The sequence below is a fragment of the Cebus imitator genome, unplaced genomic scaffold, assembly GCF_001604975.1.
Source record: "Cebus imitator isolate Cc_AM_T3 unplaced genomic scaffold, Cebus_imitator-1.0 Scaffold26, whole genome shotgun sequence".
Classification (NCBI taxonomy): Eukaryota; Metazoa; Chordata; class Mammalia; order Primates; family Cebidae; genus Cebus; species Cebus imitator.
In genome coordinates, this window is record NW_016107341.1 from 174,828 (window position 1) to 197,902 (window position 23,075).

General features: G+C 38.0%; 1 protein-coding gene and 1 pseudogene across 3 annotated transcripts in view; one reads left to right on the forward strand and one right to left on the reverse strand.

The window, feature by feature from the left end:
• Positions 1-3: 3 nt before the first annotated feature.
• On the reverse strand, positions 4-469 carry LOC108300298 (annotated as a pseudogene). Its single transcript, XR_001823337.2, has one exon. The product of XR_001823337.2 is annotated as a peptidyl-prolyl cis-trans isomerase A-like (transcript).
• A 17,518-nt stretch (positions 470-17,987) lies between these two features.
• ELAPOR2 (endosome-lysosome associated apoptosis and autophagy regulator family member 2) overlaps positions 17,988-23,075 on the forward strand; it is a 182,591-nt gene continuing 177,503 nt past the window's right edge. The window contains exon 1 of one of the 2 annotated variants that reach the window (XM_017523083.2): positions 17,988-18,361. Coding sequence is in view for 1 of the 2 variants with exons in the window: in XM_017523082.2 (XP_017378571.1) it covers positions 18,173-18,361 (189 nt within the window). In the remaining variant the exon portion in view is untranslated. The remainder of the gene's footprint in view (positions 18,362-23,075) is intronic. The other variant, XM_017523082.2, reaches the window with a different exon arrangement.

Sequence of the window (23,075 nt, forward strand, 5' to 3'; positions counted from 1 at the left end):
GGTCTTGCCATTCCTGGACCCAAAGCGCTCCATGGCTTCCACAATATTCATGCCTTCTTTCACCTTGCCAAAGACCACATGCTTGCCATCCAACCACTGTCTTGACAGTGCAGATGAAAAACTGGGAACCGTTTGTGTTGGGTCCAGCATTTGCCATGGACAAGATGCCGGGACCTGTATGCTTTAGGATGAAGTTCTCATCATCAAATTTCTCCCCATAGATGGACTTGCCACCAGTGCCATTATGGCGTGTGAAGTCACCACCCTGACACATAAACCCTGGAATAATTCTGTGAAAGCAGGAACCCTTATAACCAAATCCTTTCTCTCCAGTGCTCAGAGCACGAAAGTTTTCTGCTGTCTTTGGAAGCTTGTCTGCAAACAGCTCGAAAGAGACGCGGCCCAAGGGCTCTCCGTCGACTGCAATGTCAAAGAACACGGTGGGGTTGACCATGGCTGATACTAGAAGGCTCCAGGCGGCGGCGGTGTCTGCAAAGCCATAATTTTTTTTTCATGTACTCTGTAATATATAGTTGCATGGCTTATGTAACCAAAAAGCCACTCTCCTTTCTTAGATTACATTTAATAATATTTTATTATGTGGTTATGATTAAACATCTTTTAATTTGAAATTAAATTGTGTTCAGGTGGATTAATTTTATTTTTTCCTAGAGTGCGTTCTAAAAACACAAAAGATGGATTAATCCAGATCTGTGAGCAGGAAGCAGGAAAGGTATAAAAGTGAGAAATCTGAGGCAGGGAGACCAGTTAGAACTTTATCACAAGTTCAAGAAAAGGTAACATAGGAATAAAAAGGACAAAAATGTGAGAAACTTTGGAGAGGAAGAACTTACTGTATTTAGTGAACAATTGAATATGGAAAGCAAGGTAAGTTAAATGTAAGTATTACTACAAGTTTTGAGTTGGATGACTCTAGGTTTAGGAAATAGATTACTTCAACTTTAAATTTATTAAAATTAATGTGGTTACAGGACATTGAAGTAGAGATTTAGGAAGTATCTGTATGTAGTTAACAAGTTAAATCTGTTAAAGGAATTGAAAAAAAAAACTTTGCTGATTTCTCAATTCTTATTGTTTTATAAGAACTCTTTACATATGCTGGGCCAGGCACGGTGGTACATGCCTGTAATCCTAGCTACTTGGGAGGCTGAGACATGACAATCACTTGAATCCAAGAGGTGGAGTTTGCAGAGAGCCGAGATTGCGCCACTTCACTCCAGCCTGGGAGTGAATAGAGTGAGACTCTGTCTCAATAAATAAATAAATAAATAACAAAAAAAAGAAAGAACTCTACGTATTCTGGATACAAATCCTTCTCCCAGGAATATCTTCTGATTTGTTTCTTTGTGTTTGTTCACATTTAATATTTTTATTGGTGTCTTTTGAGGATCAAAATTTCTTAATTTTTATATAGTCCATTTTACCAATAATTTCCTTTATGTTTGTTCATTTTATTTAGGAAATATTTCCGTAGTGAGGCCACTGAAAATATTTTCCTAGATTGTATTCTATTTGTAGCTTTTTTTGCAATCACATATAGATTATTAATTCAACTGAAATTGATTGTTGTTTATGGTATTAGATAGAGACACAATATCATTTGTTCCCCTTATAGATGCCCAATGGTCCCTTCCACAAATTTCTAGTACCACTTTGGTAATAAGTAACAAATGTATGAGTCTGTTTCTAAAGTCTTTATTCCATTTCTCTAATTATCAATCCATGTCAGTAGTACTTGATTTTAATTTCTTTTACTTTATAATAAATCTTGAAATCTAATAAGGAAAATCCACAAAGCCTTATTTTCTTCTTCCTCAATAGAAGAGTGTCTTAACAATTTTTTGACCTTTGAACCTAAATATACATTTTAGACTCATCATATTAATTTGTACACACACATACATAGGATAAAAAAACTGTTGAAGTTTTATTGGCACTGCATTGAATTTACATGTTAATTATAGAACTGGCATCTTTATGACATTGAGTCCTTTAGTTCGTGAGCATTGTATACCTCTATTTATTTAGGCCTTCTTTAATGTACGGAATTTCAGTTACAGTTTTATTTTTTTTTTGTCAGTAATGGTTTGGCAGAGTTTTATTATATTTATTTCTGAGTATTTTATAGATTTTTTAGTTTGAAAAGCTTCCTGTCCAACTCTGTATTGTTGGTATACAGAAATGCAATAGATTTTTACATGTTGATTTTTATATTCTGCAAACTTAGTAAACTGGTAAAAATGGTTTTATAAACAGGAGTTCCCCTGCACAACCTCTCTTCTTTTGTCTTCTCTTAATTCTAAAAATCATCTGTAGATCCTGTTGGAATTTTTTTTAATAACAAAATAATTTCACTTGCAAATAATGATAATTTAATTTATTCCCTTCTATTCTTTCTACTTTTATTTCCTCTTATCCCCTTTTGGTGTTGGGTAATAACACTAATTCAAGGTTGAAAAAATGGTTATTCTGATAATTTTTATGATCTGAAAAGGAATGTTTTTACTCTGAAGTGCAATGTTCACTGGTAGTTATTTTTGCAGATCCTCCTTATCAGGTAAGTAAATTTATTTAATTAAAAAAACAATCAACCCTGAATTCTTGGCCTAGACCACAGGAAAGAGACAAAAAATGGAAAAAAAGGATCTATTGAGTTTTGGGTTTTCATTATTATTGATATGGTTGGGTTGTATGCTCACCCAAATCTCATCTGGAATTCCCACATGTTGTGGGAGGGTCCCAGTGGGAGGTAACTGATTCATGGGGGCAAGTCTTTCCTGTGCTGTTCTCATGATAGTGAATAAGTATCATGAAATCTAATGGTTTTATAAACAGGAGTTCCCCTGCACACGCTCTCTTCTTTTGTCTGCCAACATGTGAGATGTGCCTTTCGCCTTCTGCCATGATTGTGAGGCCTTCCCAGCCATGTGGAACTGTAAGTCCATTAAACCTCTTTCTTTTGTAAATTGCCCAGTCTTGAGTGTGTCTTTAATCAGAAGCATAGAAACAAACTATTACGATTATTATATTTTAATTAAAAAAAATTTTTTTTTAGACAGAGTCTCACTTTGTCACCCAGGCTGGAGTATAGTGGCACAATCTTGGCTCTCTGCAACCTCAGCCTCCCAGGTTCAAATGATTCTCCTGCCTCAGCCTCCCAAGTATCTGGGATTACAGGTGCCTGCCACTATGCCTGGCTAATTTTTGTAGTTTTAGTAGAAATGGGGTTTTACCATGTTGGCCAGGCTGGTCTGAAACTCCTAACCTCAAGTGATCCGCCTGCCTCTTCCTCCCAAAGTGCTGGGATAACAGGCATGAGTCACTGCATTCAGCCTTATATTTTAAACTTCTAAATGTTCTGTCCTTCTTCCTTTTCTATTCCTCCTTCCCTTCCTTATGCTCTTCCTTCTCTTCCCCTCCCTCTCCTTCCTTTGATCTTACTTCCTCCCTTCCCTCTCTCTCTCTGTTTCTTTTTTTAAAACCTCCTTTTGTCTCTTCTTATATTCTTTTCTTTTCCCTTTATATTTTCAGGTTTTTTTTTTTTTACATTTTAAAATATATTCAATATATTTTTTATTTATTGTCTTATAATTCCAATATCTGAAGTCTTTATATATCTAACTTTGCTGTCTGTTGCTTTTGCTACCTCTCACCCAAGGTGACTTGCTTCTTTGTGCATTTTGTAAGTTTTAACTATTAGTTTGTTTCTTGAAATTTTATCTGTTGAATGTTTCTGAGCACTACGTTAATAATTTATACCTCAGTGACTATTTGCATTTGTTTCTGCTGAACATTGGTGGCTGGGAGAGGGGAGTCTACCAACACAGAAACATTTTAAATTTTCTTCTCTGAGGTTTTTTAATATCCCCAGGTAGTATGAGGTTGGGCTATAAGCTCAGGTGAGAGTCAGCGTGTGCAAATGAATCCCAAGGGGGCAATTTTATGTTTCCTTCTACCCAAGACCATATTTTGTAATAAACAATGTTTATTTGTAATAAAACATTATACAAAATGTTTTGAGAAGGCATGCAATGTGAATACTTTTTAACTTCTAAGAGTCCTTTTCTTCTTACACATCAAAGCATTTAAACATAATTTTTATTATTTTAATTATTTTCAGTGGGAGGGTTGGTCACATTTCCAGTAAATGTGTCATATTACTGGAAAATGAAATTTTAGAGTCTTCGAATATTACTACAATAAATTTAAGATTGTCATGGAAAGAATGGGGGGTCCTTTATGAATATGAGATAGTATAAATACAAGATTGTAGACTAGACATTTATTTATACATATATATGTATGTATATTTACTGGGCCCTCTATTATGTGAGATGTTGTGTTATTCTGCAGAAGATAACAATAATTATATTGAAAGGTTTCTGGATGTCAAAAACTTTATGATATAAGCAATACATTCAGTAAAATGCTATAAATTAAATGTTCACACCTAATTGGGGAAATAAAGCAAAGCTTTTTTGAAAAAGATGATATTTTATCCCAATCTATAGGATAGACACAAGGGGATGAGTAGAAGGTCTTTCCAGGTAGAAGGATCAAAGAGCATGAACAAAGATATAGAGATAAAAAAAAAATGGACTGACTTTAGACAACAGTATGTTTGGCTGAATTCTAAGTGATTTTAAAGAAACAGTTAATGATAAAAATGAAAAGCCAGACTGAGGCTAGAGCATGAAGGGGCCAGGTATTCTAGGATAAGCGATTTGAAGTTGAATTAGTAGGGGAACTAATTTATTATTTAATTTATTATTTAAATAAATATATTTAATATAATATTATTCAGTAATATAATCTCAAAAACAAAATATATTTAATATAATGTTATTTAGTAATAATTTGAGTTATCCAGAGATGCATAAACCTGTCAGTTTTATGCAGTCCACAATGTGTCATTTATGAAAGACTGATAGTAGAATCAAAACTAGCAGTTAAACTCTCGCAATTATAAACACAGGGAAAATGAGAATGAGACGAAGCATGGGAGTATGAAACAAGTAAAATAACTCTATTTATTACTTTGTAAAGCTGTTTTATTCAGTTTCTGCTGTGAATAGCTTCCATCTTTGATGATGGCTTGATGTTGTTTACGTAATTACTTTCTTCCATTGCTTAGAAAACATTCATTTCCTGAATAGATTTGGAAACACATCTTGTTCTTTCTTCCTCTGAGAAAGATTCAAACCTGAGTCATAACCCTAAAATCACAAATATTTAGGAGCTCTCCCCCACCAACCTCCACTTTTTTAAATAAAAAGAGGTGGGTTGGCTCTTGTTCAAATCATTTTGGTAATTTTATTTTTTTAGGTTAGATATTAATAAACTTTGTAGGCCACCTCATTTTGTTAACAACAACAACAACAACAACAAAAGAATCATTAAATGCCAATCAGGATATGTGGTATCAAAACTGAAGGTCTACTTTACGAATGCTAAGGATCATAAAATAATCAAAGGAACACGAATAGGCATACTACAAACTGATAATGTAATTTTTATTTCTAGACCGAGGAAAAATGAGAACGTGTATCTTTCTCCACTTTATTACCAAAACCTCATTAGGATCTGGCCAATGTGTGAAGTGACACAGCTGAGTCTTTCTCAGGCAAAATACATCAACATTATAAATGAAACTTGGTCTGAATCTATCTCAAGAAGCATTTTCTCTCAGAGGTATAGGAAGAATTACATTAGCAGTACAGTTATTAAGCTCTGTTGTATAAATCTGTTTTCAAAAAGGAAAGTGACCTTTTTTTAATCTCTCAGAGGGATAATAGCTCTACAGATATATTTAAAATAAAACTAATTGGGACAGGACAGTAGCAGTAACACCAGCTTTACAAAAATACTTGGGGGAAATTGGTATTCAGTTAGAAAATATAAAGCATTTTAAACAAAATATTTTATAATGGTCAATTTAGATGTATAATCTTTATTTCTTCTTAATCAAACAGCTTCATCATCTTTCTGTTTTAGGTTGTAGATAGGGAATGGAGACCAGAAATATACTGTTGAAAAATGTCGATTTGATACTGCTTTGAAAAATGGCCACAGTTTAGGACCTAAATGCCTCAATAATATGTGTAACTATTGTAATTCTTCAATTGTCAGAGTTATGTATTTTGATATACCTGACACCTGGGTGTTTCCCAGAAAGCAATGTCAAAACAAAATGAAACAAAACAAAAAATCCACTCCCTGGCTTCTGTGCTTCTTAGTAGTCATTACCTTTGCAAGGGATAATACAGTTATATGTGGTAGCATTCAGATACTTGCATTTTAATGTTAAGTTTGAAACCCTAATTTTGCTTTTAGCTGTTTTACAGTTCTGTATAACACCGTAATGCAGAACTGAAAGAACACATTATTTTATACAAAGAAGAGCTAGTAAATGCCAAAAATGAAGTCAAACGTAGTAGAAAATTGCCAAATCTATTGTCTATATTTTGGCATTTTAAAGCCAGAAAAGACTGCATGACAGATTTGTGGTCTTAAAGAATTATTATTCAGGTGCCAAGCATCTATCTATCAAAAGCTTCTGGATAACTTTCGAGAGAAGGTAATTCACTTGCATTGAAGAATAATTCAATTAAGGAAAAAGTGAAACTCAGTTTAACTAAATGGGAAAAGCAAACAAAACCTAACAATTATACTGTTGATCTTTAAGATGCCCAAGAGGTCAATCTCACAAGCCCTGGATTACAGAAGGCAATATGTCATGCTACCTAGCCAAAATCAATTCAGAAGACTCATAAGACTGAGTGGGAAGATACTGGAACTCAAATTTGATTTTGAAAATGCAGAAAGTGTTATACATAATTACGTAAATAAATGCATGGTATCATGAGTATGGAGACAATTTAATGTATATCTAATTTAGTGTTTTGTTTCTTAAAACATAATGAATACTTACAAGAAAAAATGGCAATCACCAATATCCAAGATAGATTTATAATATTATCCCTAAATTACTTCACATTAATATGATATTCTTTTTTGATAGAGTTACTATGTGTGAGCTGGGATGACAAACCTATACTTCAGAAGGATACTTAACAAACTTCGTGTATCTTTATGGACAAATGAAGAAATATGGACTGGATGGGAGTGAATTAGGGGTTAAATGACTGTGCTGCTAAGGTCTGATGAGTGGATTGAGGGCATCTGGAAGGAAGTTTTTAGTGGCTTGTGGATGAATCTTTCCTAGGCCACCTTCTATGCGGTGTAATTTGTTGGTAGCTTGAACACATGGAAGCCTTTCTTAAGAAATTTGCAATTGTAAAAAAAGTAGCAGGGATAAAAATACTTTAGATGATGAAATCAGCATCTAAAAATTTTGACAGGGTAGAGTGATGCACTGAATGCAGTAAGATTAATTTTGTAAGAGACAAATATAAGATCCTGAACCTGGGTATACAAAGTAACCTTGTTCAGATAAATTAGTTATTAATTTCTAACTATTTTACTACACCTCTTGTTGCCTCAGATTCCCTTTGTATAAAATGGGAATAATAATTTTTCCCATTAGAGGTAAGGGCTCAGCACAGTGCTGGCACGTAAGTGCTCAAGAGGTGCTAGTTACTGCTTTTTCAGAAACCCTAGGCTAGAATCCACATTTTGCACTTATGGGGTATTTGACCTTGGGTAAGATGCTTATTTTTTCTCAGGTTTATTTTTCTCATTTGGAAGCGGGGATAAAAATAGTACCTACCTCATAGGTGGTTGTCAGGAGAATTAAATGAGATGATGCATGTGAAGTATCTTCGAGGTGCTTGGCACCTAGGGAGCTCCTAATGAATGTTAACAATTATACTGAACAGTAGTGTGGCTTCTAGAAAATCCACCTTGACATTGCACTGCAAAAATAGAACTAAAATCTCTATAAAATAAGGGAAATTATACTTCTACTCTACTCTGTTACAGACCAAAGCTGTGTTATTATGTCAGGATGTGAATTTTAAGAGGACTATTAGATAATTGAGGTGCATATAGAATCAAGTCATGTGAAAAATGATGGAAGAAATGGAGGATGTTTATCTCAGAGAAGAGAAGATTATAAAGAGAGGAAGCTTTCTGAAGGGTCATCACTGCAAGAGAAATGAGGCTTGTCCTGTGTGGACCCTAGAGTGAGAATTATGACAATAGGAGATAGGTTTTGGCTCCTCTGAAGAAAGACTTTTTTTGCCCCCCTAAACTGGGAACTGTCCAAAGGTAGCATGATTGCCTAGGAAAATAATGATTTCTTAGTCACTGAATTTTTTTTTAAGGCTGAAGAGCCCTTTGATGGAGAGTTGCAGAGAGGATTCAGGGATTTGAGATGGGATTTGGCTCAGTGATCTTTAAAGGCCAATCCTTTACTAAGGTTCTGTAGCTGTTGACTTCCTCACAGTGCTTAACATTTAAAACCTTTTTCAAAACTTGTGTCCAGTCACCTAGTCTTTTCTTCAGATTATTTAAAATATTTCACACTAAGTAAGAATTGAATATCCCTGACCTTTAAGGACTAATATTTATTTCCTTCATTGCTCTTATCTGAGATATCCGGGTAAATGGATTTGCAGAATCTCTTCATGCCAATCATGCTTGCATTTCTTTTACAAATTGGGAGGGGGATAAGATGGTTAAAGAATTGTCAGGTCACAGGATTTCTGATAGCTCAGCGTTAATATCCTGCAATGCTCCTATCCCAAATAAGGTCAATATTAGTTAACAGACATGCAAATACTGAGTGTGAGGGTCATAAACAAACTAGTTGTTGCAGGGCATTCTTCGAACAATGTATGTCATAGGAAAAAATTGTATCAACGATTACTGTCTCATTCAGTATAGCATTCTGCTTACAAGTGGTTTAATTTTTCCTTGATTTTTAATTCATGCTTCCTATCATTAGAATTATGTTTTGAAAAACTCAAGGACTAGTCTTCTGTTTTTAATATATATTAACAAACAAATCACGAGTGGCACTGAAGGAAAATGGAGAAGGGAACTCCTCTGATGGGTACAACCAGGTGTACTTTGCCTAAAAGAAGGTCAAATCTACATCAATTGATGGGTAGTAGTTAAATGTCTCTCCATAAGGCAAAGGAGTTGGAAGGAATATGCTTGGAAGCTTGCTGATAAGAAAGGTAGGAAAAAAACATTATGTGGTTGAACCTCTTGAAATGGGTCCAGTGTGTGCGAATATTAGCGTCCCATGTGATTTTTCACCAAGTGTTCAATAATCAGGCTAACCAGATGACCCATGTGGTTGATGTCAGCCAACTTCTTCCTTCACCTCACTGTGTCAGTGAGCTCATTAATGATGTTCCATCTTAGCAGCAATGAAGACTGTGCATGCCTCAATAACAAATTACTTGCCTCTCTCCACCCTGGCTGCTACTATGGCTGAATGCCCGATCTGCCAGCAATAGAGACCAGTAGTGAATGCTTAATAGTGTATGATCTAATGAGGGGACCAGCCTGCCTTCTGGTTGATTGTATTGGGTCCCCTCAATTATGGAGTGAACAGTGTTTTGTACTTACTGAAATAAACAATCTGGATGTGGTTTGTATGGGTCACAAACAAACTAGTTATTGCAGGGCATTCTTTTTGGGCTACCATGCTGCTTCTGTTGACTTAATGAATATCTTATTTACATTATGCATTTTCACATGATTTTCTTTTAATCAATCAATAGACTCATTTTACAGCAAAATAATTAAGACCAATGTTCTTGAGTTTCCCTTGTATTTCCAGAAAACCTTCACTCAGAAACACCTGGTTTATGGCATAGCAGAATGATCTAAGGAAGACTTATTTACTATGTCAGCTGGGAAACAACATCTTTTGACATGGGGGGCAGAGAGTTGTCCTTTAAAATAAAGTACATTATCTGAATTTATGACTAATATATGATGCTCTTTCTCCCAAAGCCAGAAACTGAGGAGTAAAGTGGGGGTGGTATTCCTCATTTTAACACTGACTAACCAATGCACAACATTTTTGCTTTCCAAATCCATTACTTTGTACTCTGCTAGTTTGGAGGTCACAGTATTCAGTGGAGAAATGTTTCATCACAGGATACAATTGAACTGGAGGTCGAGTGTGCTACTTGGCCTTTTGGGGTTTCTCTTGCTGATGGACCAGGCAGGAAAAAAGTTTCCCGTGATGGTTTACTATGATTTTCTATGATGGAGCTCAGGGATTCCTCCGAAGCACCACATAGTATTGTGACAAACAGTGATAAAAGTCAATGGTACTTCAGAAGGCCGAGGCAGAAGAATCACGTGAGCCCAGGAGTTTGCGACCAGACTGGGCAACACAGTGAAACCCTGCCTCTACAAAAAATGTAAAATCATTAGTTGGACATGGTGGTGCATGCCTGTAGTCCCAGCTACTCAGGAGGGCAAGGTGGGAGGATCACTTGAGTTTGGAGGTTAAAGGTGCAGTGAGATGTGCCACTTCACTCTAGTCGGAGTGACAGAGGGAGACCTTGTCTCAAAAAACAAACAAAGTTCAAGGAAGACTACAGCAACCTCTTTAGTCAGGTCCACCAAGACTCAGACCACTCAGCGATTAATCTCACCAGATAAAGAAACATGACCCTGTGAGATGCTAGCTGAACATAAAGGGACCATAGCGGAAGAAAGTTATCAATACCAAAGATGATCTCAAAAGCAGTTGCACAAATGAAAATGACTGCAGCTGCGGACATTTTCTTCCTGGTTCTTCTATGCATGTAATTGTATGAATGATTTTCCTCACTTGTTTCTCTAGTGTTTCCTAATATTTAATACCTACAAAACATATTGTCAACTTTAGTATTCATTAGGTTTCACTTCTTTTCTAAAAGCTTAATTTTTCAATAAATATAAAGTAAAATTAACTTTTTGGTATACAGTTCTATGAATTTTAACACACATGGTAACTGCTGTCACAAATCAGATATAAAACAGTTTCATCACCTCTAAAAATCTCCTTTGTGTTGTCTCTTTGTAGTTATGTCTTTCCACTGTCACCCCAACCTCTGACAACCACTGATTTCTAGCACTGTTTTGTCCTGTCGAGAATGTCATATAAATGGAACGATACAGTATGTAGCAGTTTGAGACTGGCTTCTGTCCTTTAGCATAATGCCTTTGAGATTCATCTAAGTTATAATGTGTGTCAATAGTTCATTCCTTTTTATTGCTGAATAGTACTGCAAATCCCTAGTTTTTAATATATCATGGATTGGTGACAGTTAACTTCATAACTTCCCCAACGGATTTCAGAATATGAAGACAGGATTGTCACTGAACTAGAGAGAGATGAACATCATCCAGATATGGAAATTTGAATGCAGGAATAAGAATGTTTATATATATTGAGCAGCAAAAAGGTGAAATGCTGCAGAATTGCAGTTTGACCCTTTTAAAAATTTTTTAAAGATGAAATGTCACTTTGTTGCTCAGGCTGGAGTGCAACGGAGCAATCTCAGCTCACTGCAACCTCCACCTCCTGAGTTCAAGTGATTCTCCTGTCTCAGCCTCCTGAGTAGCTGGGATTACAGGCACATGCCACCATTCTTGGCTAATTTTTAGTAGAGATGGGGTTTCACCATGTTGGCCAGGCTGGTCATCCTTCAAATGATCAGTCCACCTCAGCCTTTCAAAGTGCTGGGATTGTAGGCTTGAGCCACTGCACCTAGCCTGCAGTTTGACTCTTTTATACTCATTCCGTCCCACTTTTAGTAAAAGTTCTTAAAGAAATCTCCTGGTCTAGGAAGATGCTGGAGATGCATCCTTTCCTTGGAGGTTTTGGACTCTACTGGGGATGTACTGGCTTAAATAATTTAGGAAGGGAACATTTATACAAATATACCAATAAACATAGCAGATAACTCATCATGTATTATAACACATTAACTCATTGTACACTAGCCCTATAGTGGCAATTATTTTTAGCTCTAATTTACAGGTGAAGAAACTGAAGTCAAGGGTGATTAGGTTATGTTCCCAAGATTGTACAGCCAGTAAGTAAGTGGAGTTTCAGTTTAAAATGCAGGTTTGTCTGACATCACATTTGTGATGGTGAATTTTATGCATCATCTTAACTGGGCTAAGGGATGCCCATATAGCCGGCAGAACATTTCTGTGTGTGTCTTTGAGGATGTTTCTGGAAGAGATTAGCATTTGAGTCAGTAGGCTACATCAAGATCTGCCCTCACCAATATGAGTGGGCATCCTCCAATTCATTGAGGGCCTGAATAGAACAAAAAGGTGGAGGAAGAACCAGCTGTCTCACTTTTTGAGTTGGGCTATCCATCTTCTCCTGCTCTCAGAGCTCTTGCCTCTCAGGCCTTCAGCCTTGGACTGAGAGTTACACTTCTAGCTCCCTGGTTCTCAGGGCTGTGGCCTTGGACTGAATTATGCTACTGGCTTTCTTGGGTTTCTAGTTTGCAGAAGGAAGACGGTAGGACTTCTCAGCCTCCATAATAGGGAGCCAATTCTCTCTCTCTCTCTCACTCTCTCACCCACACATGTCCTATTTGTCCGTTTCTCTGAAGAACCTTGATTAATACAACCTTCTTCTTGAATATTTCCACAACTTCTCATAGTAGGTTAAACTCTATATCCAAGTGAAATTTTTTCTCCTTTAAGTATAAATGGTTTTGTTTTGATCCTTAAGGAAAATAGAGAGCAAGGGAGATACATCCCTCTGGTGAAAGGCTTTCATGGACTCGGAGAAAGCAACTGAAAACACCCTAAGTTAGCCTTTCCTCATATGACCCATTTTCCATTTTTTGAAATCATTCTTTTGCTTCCTTTAGAATCCTAGTTTTCCTCCTCGATTCTCCATTCTTCTTTCCCTACGGTTATTTTAGATATGGTGACCAAATGGATGTACAAAAGGTAGAATGTAATAGAATAGCTTAAGTATCATATTTCTTTTTGATATAGCCCACGTTTCTTGTTTTAAAATTGAACTATATATTTTCTATAAAAAATTTGGAAGTACGAAGAAGTATAATAGAAAAAAAAAATCCATACATTTTGTCCAGAAAACACCACATTTGCTACTCAGCTGGCCTATCCTCAGTTTTTAAAATATGATTTTTAAAACCTAGTTAAGACCATATTCTATTTAATAATTTAAATGATATTTCAAGAAAATAGAAGAGGGTAGTAAAACTCCCTAAGGGGGTGAACCCTAGAATCTGGAATGAATCTAGAATCTGACTGCCTGTGTTTGAAACCCTACACTGTCTTTTCTGAGAAACTTGTGCCTTTATTTGCTCATCTGTAAAATGTAGATAAGAGTACCTACCTCACAGGATTGTTTCTAAGGGCTAAAGGAAGTAGTAGGTTTTAGAACAGTAATGGCATATATTTAGTACTTAATACATGTTAGTTAATATAACTGCCATTCAACACTCACAACAAAACAATGCTACAGCGTTCATATTTGCTTCAGATATTTCTTCCTTTTCTCTTTCCCTTTCATTCTTTTTTCCTTTTGGAAATAAAGCACTAATGATGCTTTATTAGTACTTGTAAAATGGTGAAGCCCCTTTTACATTCCTTCCGAATCTCATTCTCTTTTCTTCTCCTCGAAGCAATCAGTATTCTATAATTGGTTTGTATCCTTCTGTCCATGTTTTTATAATTTTACTACATTGAACGTGTCAATAAATTTTATATCATGATTTCCACCCACTTAACTGAAAGCATTTTCACAAGCATTTCCCTGTCAGACACCTTTCATAAAATAATTCTTTGTGTCAGGATAATATACTATTGAATAGCATTATTTACTGTCCCTAGTCTTAAATATTTAGGTTTCATTTATTTTACAAAAAACATGGGTGGATATTTTGTCCTTGCATATTGTTCCTACATATTTGTATACATCTTTGATGATTTCTTCAGGTAGAATTGATTGGCATCAAAGAATACAAACATTTCTAGTAATTTGTAATGATTATAAAAATAATATGTAATTATGAAAAAATTGAAAACACGGAGTCTGTAAAAATGAAAGGAAAAACATCTGTTACACTCCTATTAGAAGATAATCACTGTCAACAGTTTGGTTTATTTCCTTCTAGTGATATTCCTTCCATAAAACACACTTAAACTCTTCCCCAACCCCCTACACATCCTACTTGAGGATACATTATTTATTATTTTATGTTTTTATTTCAATAGTTTTGGGGGTACAAGTGGTTTTGATTACATGGATAATAAGTTCTTTAGTGGTGATATCTGAGATTTTAATGCACCAGTCACCTGAGGGGCGTATGTACATTGTACCCAATATACAGTCTTTTATCCCTCACCCTTTACCAGCTTCCCCCCTTGAGTCTCCAAAGTCCATTATATCACTCTTATGGCTTTGTGGAGGATAGATGTTTATTAGGATTTGTTTCCAGCTTTTTACATTAACATTATATCATCACATTTCCTCAATTCATTTAGTATTCTCCAGCAAAGATAATTTTTAATACATACATCATCCTACCACATGAAGAAGTACAATTTATTTAACCATTCCCCTATTTGGGGCACTTAGGTGATTTCATTTTTAATCATATTAAATGATAGTGAGTATTCCTGTACAGAAACTTTGTGCTTCTTACCTATTAGTTCCTTAGAATCCTAGAAGGAAAAATTACTGTGTTAAGGCATAAACATATTAAAAGCGGTTAATACATATTGCCAAATTATCCTCCAGAAATACATATTCTCCTGAGTGTATAATCCACAGCACACATTTGCTAGAATATTTATCTCTTTGCTAATTTGATACAGAAAACAAGTTACATTATTGTTTTCATTGACGGTTTAATATTAATTTTAAAAAGGCAGCTGATGCCTGTAATCCCAGCACTTTGGGAGGCTGAGTTGGATCATGAGGTCGGGAGTTTGAGACCAGCCTGGCCAATGGTGAAACCTCGTCTGTACTAAAAATACAAAAATTAGCTGGGTGCAGTGGCAGGTGCCTGTAATCCCAGGCACTCCAGAGGCTGAGGCAGGAGACTTGATTGAACTTGGGAGGTAGAGGCTGCAGTGAGCTGAGATTGCACCACTGCACTCTAGCCTGGGTGACAGAGCAAGACTCCATCTCAAAAGAAAAAAAAATGCTACTTGAATTCATTCAGATTATTTTTTCTAATTTTTTTTTTGTGTGCTTAAACAGTCTATTAAAAATTGGGGTTATTTATACCACAATCTGATTTAAGTTAAAAAGAAAATAAAGCTATGTATATAGCATCATTTTGGCTATGGCTTTTATTGATACACCTAAGGTTTTTTTTTTTAATTTTTTTAACAAAGTTCGTTCAATTTTTAGGTATACACTGCAAAAATAAAGTGGAAAAGTGATTATTACCTAGTGATTATAAGCTATTTAAACTCTTCCTTGCAAAAATTTCATTAGGAATTTTCTATAAAGGTTTTTTTTTTTTTATGAAACTAGTTTTAAGAGTAAAGTTATTGATCAGATAATCAGAAACTTTGAATAATTTGCTATTATATCCAAAATTAACAGGTACAAGGGGATCTTACAGTTTTCTTGACATTTCCTTTCTCTGTCAGCCTGTATGCTGATTTTAATTATCCAAGGTCAAGATCTTTTTTATGGATGGGACAACTATGAGAAAATTATTTATTGAAAGTGGCAAATTGTCCCACTCCAGAAAATCTACAATTGTCATTTGATTCAAGTATATTGACTGGACAACTTTTCTTTTTATAAGGAAAGAAGCTGTTTTCAATGTAATAATCATGTTGTTAGTTCTTGGTCAGATGACAAAATTAATAACATAATTTGACTCCTATAAATTCATGTGAATTGAAGAACATGTAAAAAGGAAATAATATAAAATAAGAAAACGTAGGCCTCTGTATGATTTTTGTGGAGATACACATACTTACTATATATAAAAAAGGAAGAAATCACAAAAGAAAATGTTGTTACATTTGAATACCTAAAGATGACAATCTTCTGCTAGAAAGGTTACCAGAAATACATTTAAAAGACTACAAAAAAGTATTTCTAAGTATATGATAAACATACGCAAATCTTACAAAGATTGCTTACAAATCAATAAAAAATAGAACTTCAATAAAGTGGCTAAAGTGAGCCAGTGAAAAATTTTCATACCTTGACATAAGAAGGAAAAATGCAGATAGCTAGATGTATGTGAAAAATTACTCAATGTCACTAATGATAAAAATTCACTTAAAAATAACATTTTTCTATCAAAATGATAAATATCTAAGTATTATAATCTAGAGTGATGTGAAATAAATACTCAAGCTGCTGGTAGCAATTGCTACAGATTTTTTTCTTTTTTTAAAGATGGGGTTTCACCATATTGGTCAGGCTGGTCTCGAACTCCTGACCTCAGGTGATCCACCCACCTCAGCCTCCCAAAGTGCTGGGATTACAGGCGTGAGCCACCACGCCCGGCTTACAGATTTTTTGTAAGGAATTTGTATGCTATTCATCAAAAACTAAAAATGCACACACCACATGATCCAATGGTTTCACTTCTAGAAAGGTATCATTAAAAAGTTAAAGATATGCACACATAATATGTTCCAAGAGCATTCCTTCCAGAATTATTAACACTGAATACTTAATGCCTACTAGTAAATTACATATATCTAAAGAGTAGAAAATATTATACAATTATTAAAGTTGTGTTGTTAGAAACTTTAATGACTTGAGAAACTATTTGTGTTGTTAAGGAAAAAAAAACAGGTTACAAATTATTATTCCGGTACCCACAGAGTTAAAAAAACAGGAAGGAAATTCCTCAACATGTTAATACCATTAACGGTGTTCTCTCTGGGTGGTAGGGTCTCTACTTATTTTTATATTCTTTCTGATACGCTTCAATATTTTCCAAAATGTTTATAATGAATATTTATTATGATAATCAGAATATAGGTATGATACACATGCATATGTGTACACATATGCATATACAGAGAGACTTTCATGTGGAAATTTTGTTAAAAGGACATTAGAGATAGTGCCACAGACAAATGTGCCACAGGCTAACTTATAATGAGTGGGCCAGGTGGATTTGTCCAGGTATTCAATTATCAGAAATTTGGATTCTTCTTTTGAAAAACACGATAACTCTCCCATTTACAAAATCTTAGATCAAGAAGGGATCTTGAGCTTCCTGCCACTGAGGAAATCCTTATGTCCGTCTTGTTGACCAGTGGGTGCCCATCACCTAGTTCAGTATGTTTTTGAATGAAAGAAAAAACGAAGAGCACCCCAATCATTGTGCAGATGGAGAAACTGTTTCCTCCAGAAAACACAGGGCTTAATGCCCAATGTTACACATCTCCATGAAATAACACCAATAGCAGCAATAATTCCGGTTACTACTACTACCAACACATGTCACCTACTGTGTGCCAGGCACTCTTCCAAGTGCTTAATGTACATCAACTTAATCCTCATAATAATCCTATGTGGTGGGTATTATTTTCATCAAATAGGTGAGAAAACTGAGTCACCCACTACGTCTAAACCTCAGTCCTCTTTCTTCCCCGCCATTTCATGCACACCCTAATCACCTAGAAATTCGATCTGACGCTAGCCAGCATGGATCCTTACAAGGGATGTTCCCAGGGCGCATCTGCGTGTTTGTGTGCAATGAGGAAAGTCGGGAGCTTTTTAAAGACCCGCCACCAGAAAACAATGTCTTGATGTCCTGTATTTACTCTGGCTTCATCCCGGGAGCCCCCCTCCCGTGGGCCACTGGGACCCGAGAGGCGATTCTGCTGGGTCCCCAGCCTCTCTCGCCCTCTAGCGCACGGCGAGCGGCGCGCAGCCCCTGGGACCCACCGGGCTGGGCCGCAGCCCCCGCCCGCGCCACCTGCGCCCCAGCTCCCGCGTCCCCGCCCCGCGTCCCGCCCCCGCGCCGCGCCCGCGCCCGCGCCCCGCGGTCCCTCCCTCCGGCGTGACGGGAGCACCAGCGCCGGCTGCCCGAGCCGCGAGCGCCTCGGAGCTGTCAGCAGGCGGACTGGCAGGGGGCGAGGGAGCGGCGAGCCGAGCGCACAGCCCTCGCGGCCCGGTAGCCGGAGCTGCCGCCGCACCCCGGGAAGGCTGCCGTGCCGCCGGCCCGCCGACCGCGGCGGGACGAAGATGCTGCTCCGCACCCGGGGGCCGGTACGGGGCAGGGGCCGGGGGCGGCCGGCGGAGGCTCCCCGCCGCGGGCGCGCGGCGCCCTGGAGCCCCGCCTGGATTTGCTGCTGGGTGCTCGCCGGCTGCCAGGCGGCCTGGGCTGGGGACCTGCCCTCCGCCTCCAGCCGCCCGCTTCCTCCTTGCCGGGAGGTGAGCCGCACCTGGTCCTCTACCTGGAGTTTGCGGGGTGGGGGGAGGGAGCGGAAGATGAGAGCTGAGAGCGGTGCCTGTTTATTTCTGTTTGCCATCCCCTTTTCCTTTGCTTGGAGTACAGGGGCTTTCGTTTGCTTCGAGGTGTGAAGTTGCCCGCCCCGGTAGCTGGCCCGGAGAGGGTGTGTGGCTTTGCAGTCTCTCGGGGGATGCTTTTCTGTCGGCGCTCGTGTGTTTTGGTGGCTCTGCAGGACTTTGCGGCGCCGTTTTTGGAGAGCCAGGTTTGAGGACCTGGGGTCAAGAGAAACATTTCAGGAAGGGGAGGAGACTGGGGAAGCCCCGCCAGTGGGATTTGGAGAACCGTCTCATCACAGCTTTTCCAGAGAGCCAGACACAGACACCGGAGGATTTCCCGCTCCTCCTCCCCCGTCCCCACTCCCGTCTCTACAGACGCCTTCGTCCCACTCCCCTGCCCTCAGCTTCCTGATAAGGCCCTGGGGGTTTGCTAAGCCAGTGTGTGGTGTCACTTGGCATCCTGACAAACTGTGGATTTGAATTTGGAAAAAAAAGAAAGAGTATGTACTTGGTAGAGAAGAGGCAGGTTGATGATGTAGAAAATTAGAAAAGACAGAGCGAATAAAGCACCTTTTGGGAGGTGCTTTATTACCTGGCTGAAGTGTTGCCGCGGTGTATTTTATAGCTTGAGATTATTGTTGATTTACAGCCAAAAAGGATAAACTATGGGTAATGAGATTTTTCCCTGGCTTTTAGAAGAACGAGACAGTGTGCCAAAAATTTACAGGGGGTGCCATCGGTACTTGTATTGGGTGTTTATCCTTCCATTTAGTGTTCCAGAAAGTGCATCCTCTTAATGAAAATCAATGAGGGGAAGGAAGCAACATTTCTGACCTACTTTGATTGTGTTGGGAGGATATATGGAATGGATAGGAATCAGGGCGATGGATCATTTTAATTAATGTAGCAAAAATAAGTTAGCCAATAGCCCCTCTGGGAAGAAAGGCCAGACCCTTTTCTTTGTGTATGTTGCTATAACTTCTGGATTTTATTGTGGCTTGAATGACAGAGTATCTGTGTTCTAGACATCATTCATCATCTATGGATTTTCATCTTTCTCTCCTGCAGTACAGGTCCCAGGACAGACTGAAATGAAAGAGAATCGGATCAAAGGCTTTTGTGCAAACACACAGCAATGTTGTAATTGGGGAAATCAGGGCAAGATCTCAACAAACAACTGTGTTTAATTTCAGAGCTTTTTGGTATAATGAGCTTAATCTGTATTCTACAACTTTACCTATCACCTGGGAATAATCCAGTCTTCCAGGTTTCCACAGAAAGCTGCTTCTTGGACATCTCAGATTTAACAGTTGTGACAAGATAAACTTTATCCTCCAGCTCCCAACTCCTAATATTCAGAATGTATTTTTCTAAACCGAAAAATCTTGTTTTTTGTAGCATTGATTCTTAATTATGAAAATCTGCTTGAAATAGGTGCCGGTCAGGGCCAGTAGAGGTGATGCCTTTGGTCTCCACAACTAGACTAGTCTTTTAGATGAACACATGTCCTACACATGTATACCTAGAAAGAAGAGTCTGCTTCCTGAAACAAAGATTGCAGAGAGATGACAGGTTCAGGAAGGCTGTGTTCACTTAATCACAGGTTCTCATTGCATTGGTGTTAGAAATTACGTGTGACTCATCCTTTGAGGTCTGAGGTTTACATTTTCCATCTGAAAAATGGGAATAAATAAAATAGATAGGAGGATGCTATTGGGCCTGCCTTTGGCTGTATGTTTTTAGACATGGTAATGCACCGAACCGTTTATGTTCTTCCGTGATTACTGTCAAGTAAGAGGACCTACTGGGAGTTAGAGGTTCCTTGGACGTAGGAGAGGCCAAGTGATCTCCTAGGGTTTGAATCTATTTAATATCTGATCTAACCAGAGGAGCTAAGGTACAGAATTGGTCATAGTTTTTCTCTATTTTAAAGAGGAAAGTGGGGAGGGCACGTTATTTTCAGGCTTTGAAGGTAAGAGAATGTGCTGGGGGTGGGGAAAGGGTATCCTCTTGAGCTCAGCCCTTTCCTCTGAATACACTTTTGGGATTGTGGGCTAAACACCTGTGAATAAAGACACAGTTAAAGTAACTACTCTTTGTTTACTCCTGCTCATTTATTGCTTTCCACTTTTTATTAATATTAAAGGAGGTGAGTGTCACAAAGGACAGACTCTGCGATGGGGAACAGAGTGAGGACAGTTAAAGTGAGGGGTTTTCAGGCTGGAAGCTAAAACCAGCTCTCAATATGAGAGAATGTTGCATATAGAAAAAGCTGTAGGCCAATTTGAACCTCATTTTCTCCCAGTAGTTTGTGTCACCCTCATTTATCAATATTTTTATAGAAGTAGTCATGTTTAACAAAGTTGTATAGACTCTGATTTTATTTGCTTGGTTTTAGAGGAAAGCAACTAAGGAGGAGAATCACAGAAAACTGGCCTGGGAATCATCCAGTTATAATTGCCTGAGTTCAGGAAAAAGGCCCTTCAAAAACTGGGTTACGGGTAAAAGTTACATTTAGATTTTTGCGGAGGATTGGACTCTGGGGTGAAACTCATAAAATACAGTTTCCTTTGTCATAGTCTTTGGATTATGGAGTTGAAAGGGGGAGAAAAATGATGGTGTTGGAATGTCCAGCTGGTGATCAGATCAGCAGTGTGGAAGCACAAGCACAAACAGGAAGCAATCGTTTGGGAGACAGAAATAAAAGGAAAGTCAGTGTGCCGGCAGATGAAGCACAGGAATAGGATGTGACTTTGGTAAATGGTATTCAAAGGAAAAAAAGGATGCCTGGACATCAGAAAGTATAGAATTCCTCAGGTTTTTGTATGGAGTGACTTATAAAAGGTAAATATTCTTTGGGTTTCTTGGCCTGTGTTTCATTTGTAAAATGTTATTAATAAAACATGGCCAATTATTTGTATTATGAGGATGAAATGAAATTAATACAAGACAAAGGAGAAATATGTAAGTGTGAGGGTTGATTATTGCTAAATTAGTAGAGCTAGATCCTGATATTTTGGGGAGTCTACAGTGAGACTCGAGATTCGTAGGATAGGCCCATCCAAGACTTGGCATGGTATTTCTTACTCATTAAATAATAGGACTTAATGGGGCTGCCAGAGCAAAAAAAACAGAAAGGCCAACAGACAATTCAGGGTTGCAGTAAGGTACCAGAAGGTAGAAGAGTGCATGAGAGTAAAAAGAACAGAACTAATTGGATTATGTTTGTATTATTTACAGTTGGTAAATTAAACCACAAAATAGCTGATTCTTAGTTCACTGTTCTAAAATCTTGCCTTATGCAATTCTGTTCTGACTCTACTGAATGATGACTTTTGCTAACAGTTTTTGTTCCATGTTCAGTTTATGCTATGTGCTAGGCAAAATGTCAGATGTGAAATTGTGATTTAAGGATAAGGATGAGACAGATATGTAAACAAACATTGCAATTAAGTGATTTGGAGCCATGAAAGAAGAAAGGGGCTGTCATATCTACTGGGGAGGATCAGAAAACGCCATATGGAGGAAGTGAATGAGACTTAATTGATAAGTAGGAATTTGCCAAGCAGACAAGGGTCAGATGTGAGTGTAGGCTAGTTTGGGGGAAAGACATTTCAGGTGTAGAGCACAGATTGAAAAAGGGCAGAAACATGAAACAGCACTGTATTATAATTGGTTAATAACTGGAGTACGGTGTGCAATGAGAAGCTTAGTGAGAGATGAATCTGAAAGGCAGGTAGGAGCCTATCATAAGTGACATTGTGTCACACTAAGAAGCTGGTCTTTATATGGTAGGCAATCAGAAGCATTAGTAGGATTTCAAAAAGAGGACTAGTATGCTTCAGATAGAATTGGCAGTGAGCGAATGTGGAGGGTGAGAGAATGAAACGGTCTAACTTGATTAGAGGATGGTGACTCTTAACCTCCCTGAGAAGAACTGTGAAGACTGTGGGATAAGGAGCTTGGTTCTTTCTGGAGGGAGTGACTTTATGTAGAGTTGTTCAGCAGGCAGTTAGGTATTAGGCCCAGTTCCTCAGGGGCATGGTGTGGGCTGGTGTGGTGACCTGGGAATCACTTCAGTGAAAGGCATGGTTGAAATTACTGGATTGATTGAGATCATCCAGGGAGTGAGAACAAAGAGGGCCAAAGATAGGACTTGGGTTTTAGCTACGTGAAAGGGCATAGAAACTGAGTTCACAAAGGAGACATGTAGCAATGGCTGGTATAGGAGAAATGTGACAGTGTGGAGTTGTGGGAAAAAGAAAAACCTTTGAAGAAGATAGGGCTCATTGTGTGTCAGTTGCCCAGAGAAATCCATATAAGATGACAAGTGAAGAGAGAAGATTGAATTTTGCAATTAGGTCACTGGTACTCAGCACCGGAATGGTTCCTGTGGGATGGGGGAGATGGGCTGTGTGTTAACTGGGAGGTGAGACGGTGGTGATGGAGTAGAATTGTGTTATAGTGCCTTCCTAGATTGGGTAAGCTATTGGGTCTTCAAAATCCATATCAACCACAAGACCCATAATTGTGTTTTGTTTCAGAACTTGATGGGCACAGTTGAGAAACATCCTTTGTGTAGGAGTCCCTGAAGGTCATGGGCTATGGGTGAAGTTGTGAGAGGTTCTAGATTCACACT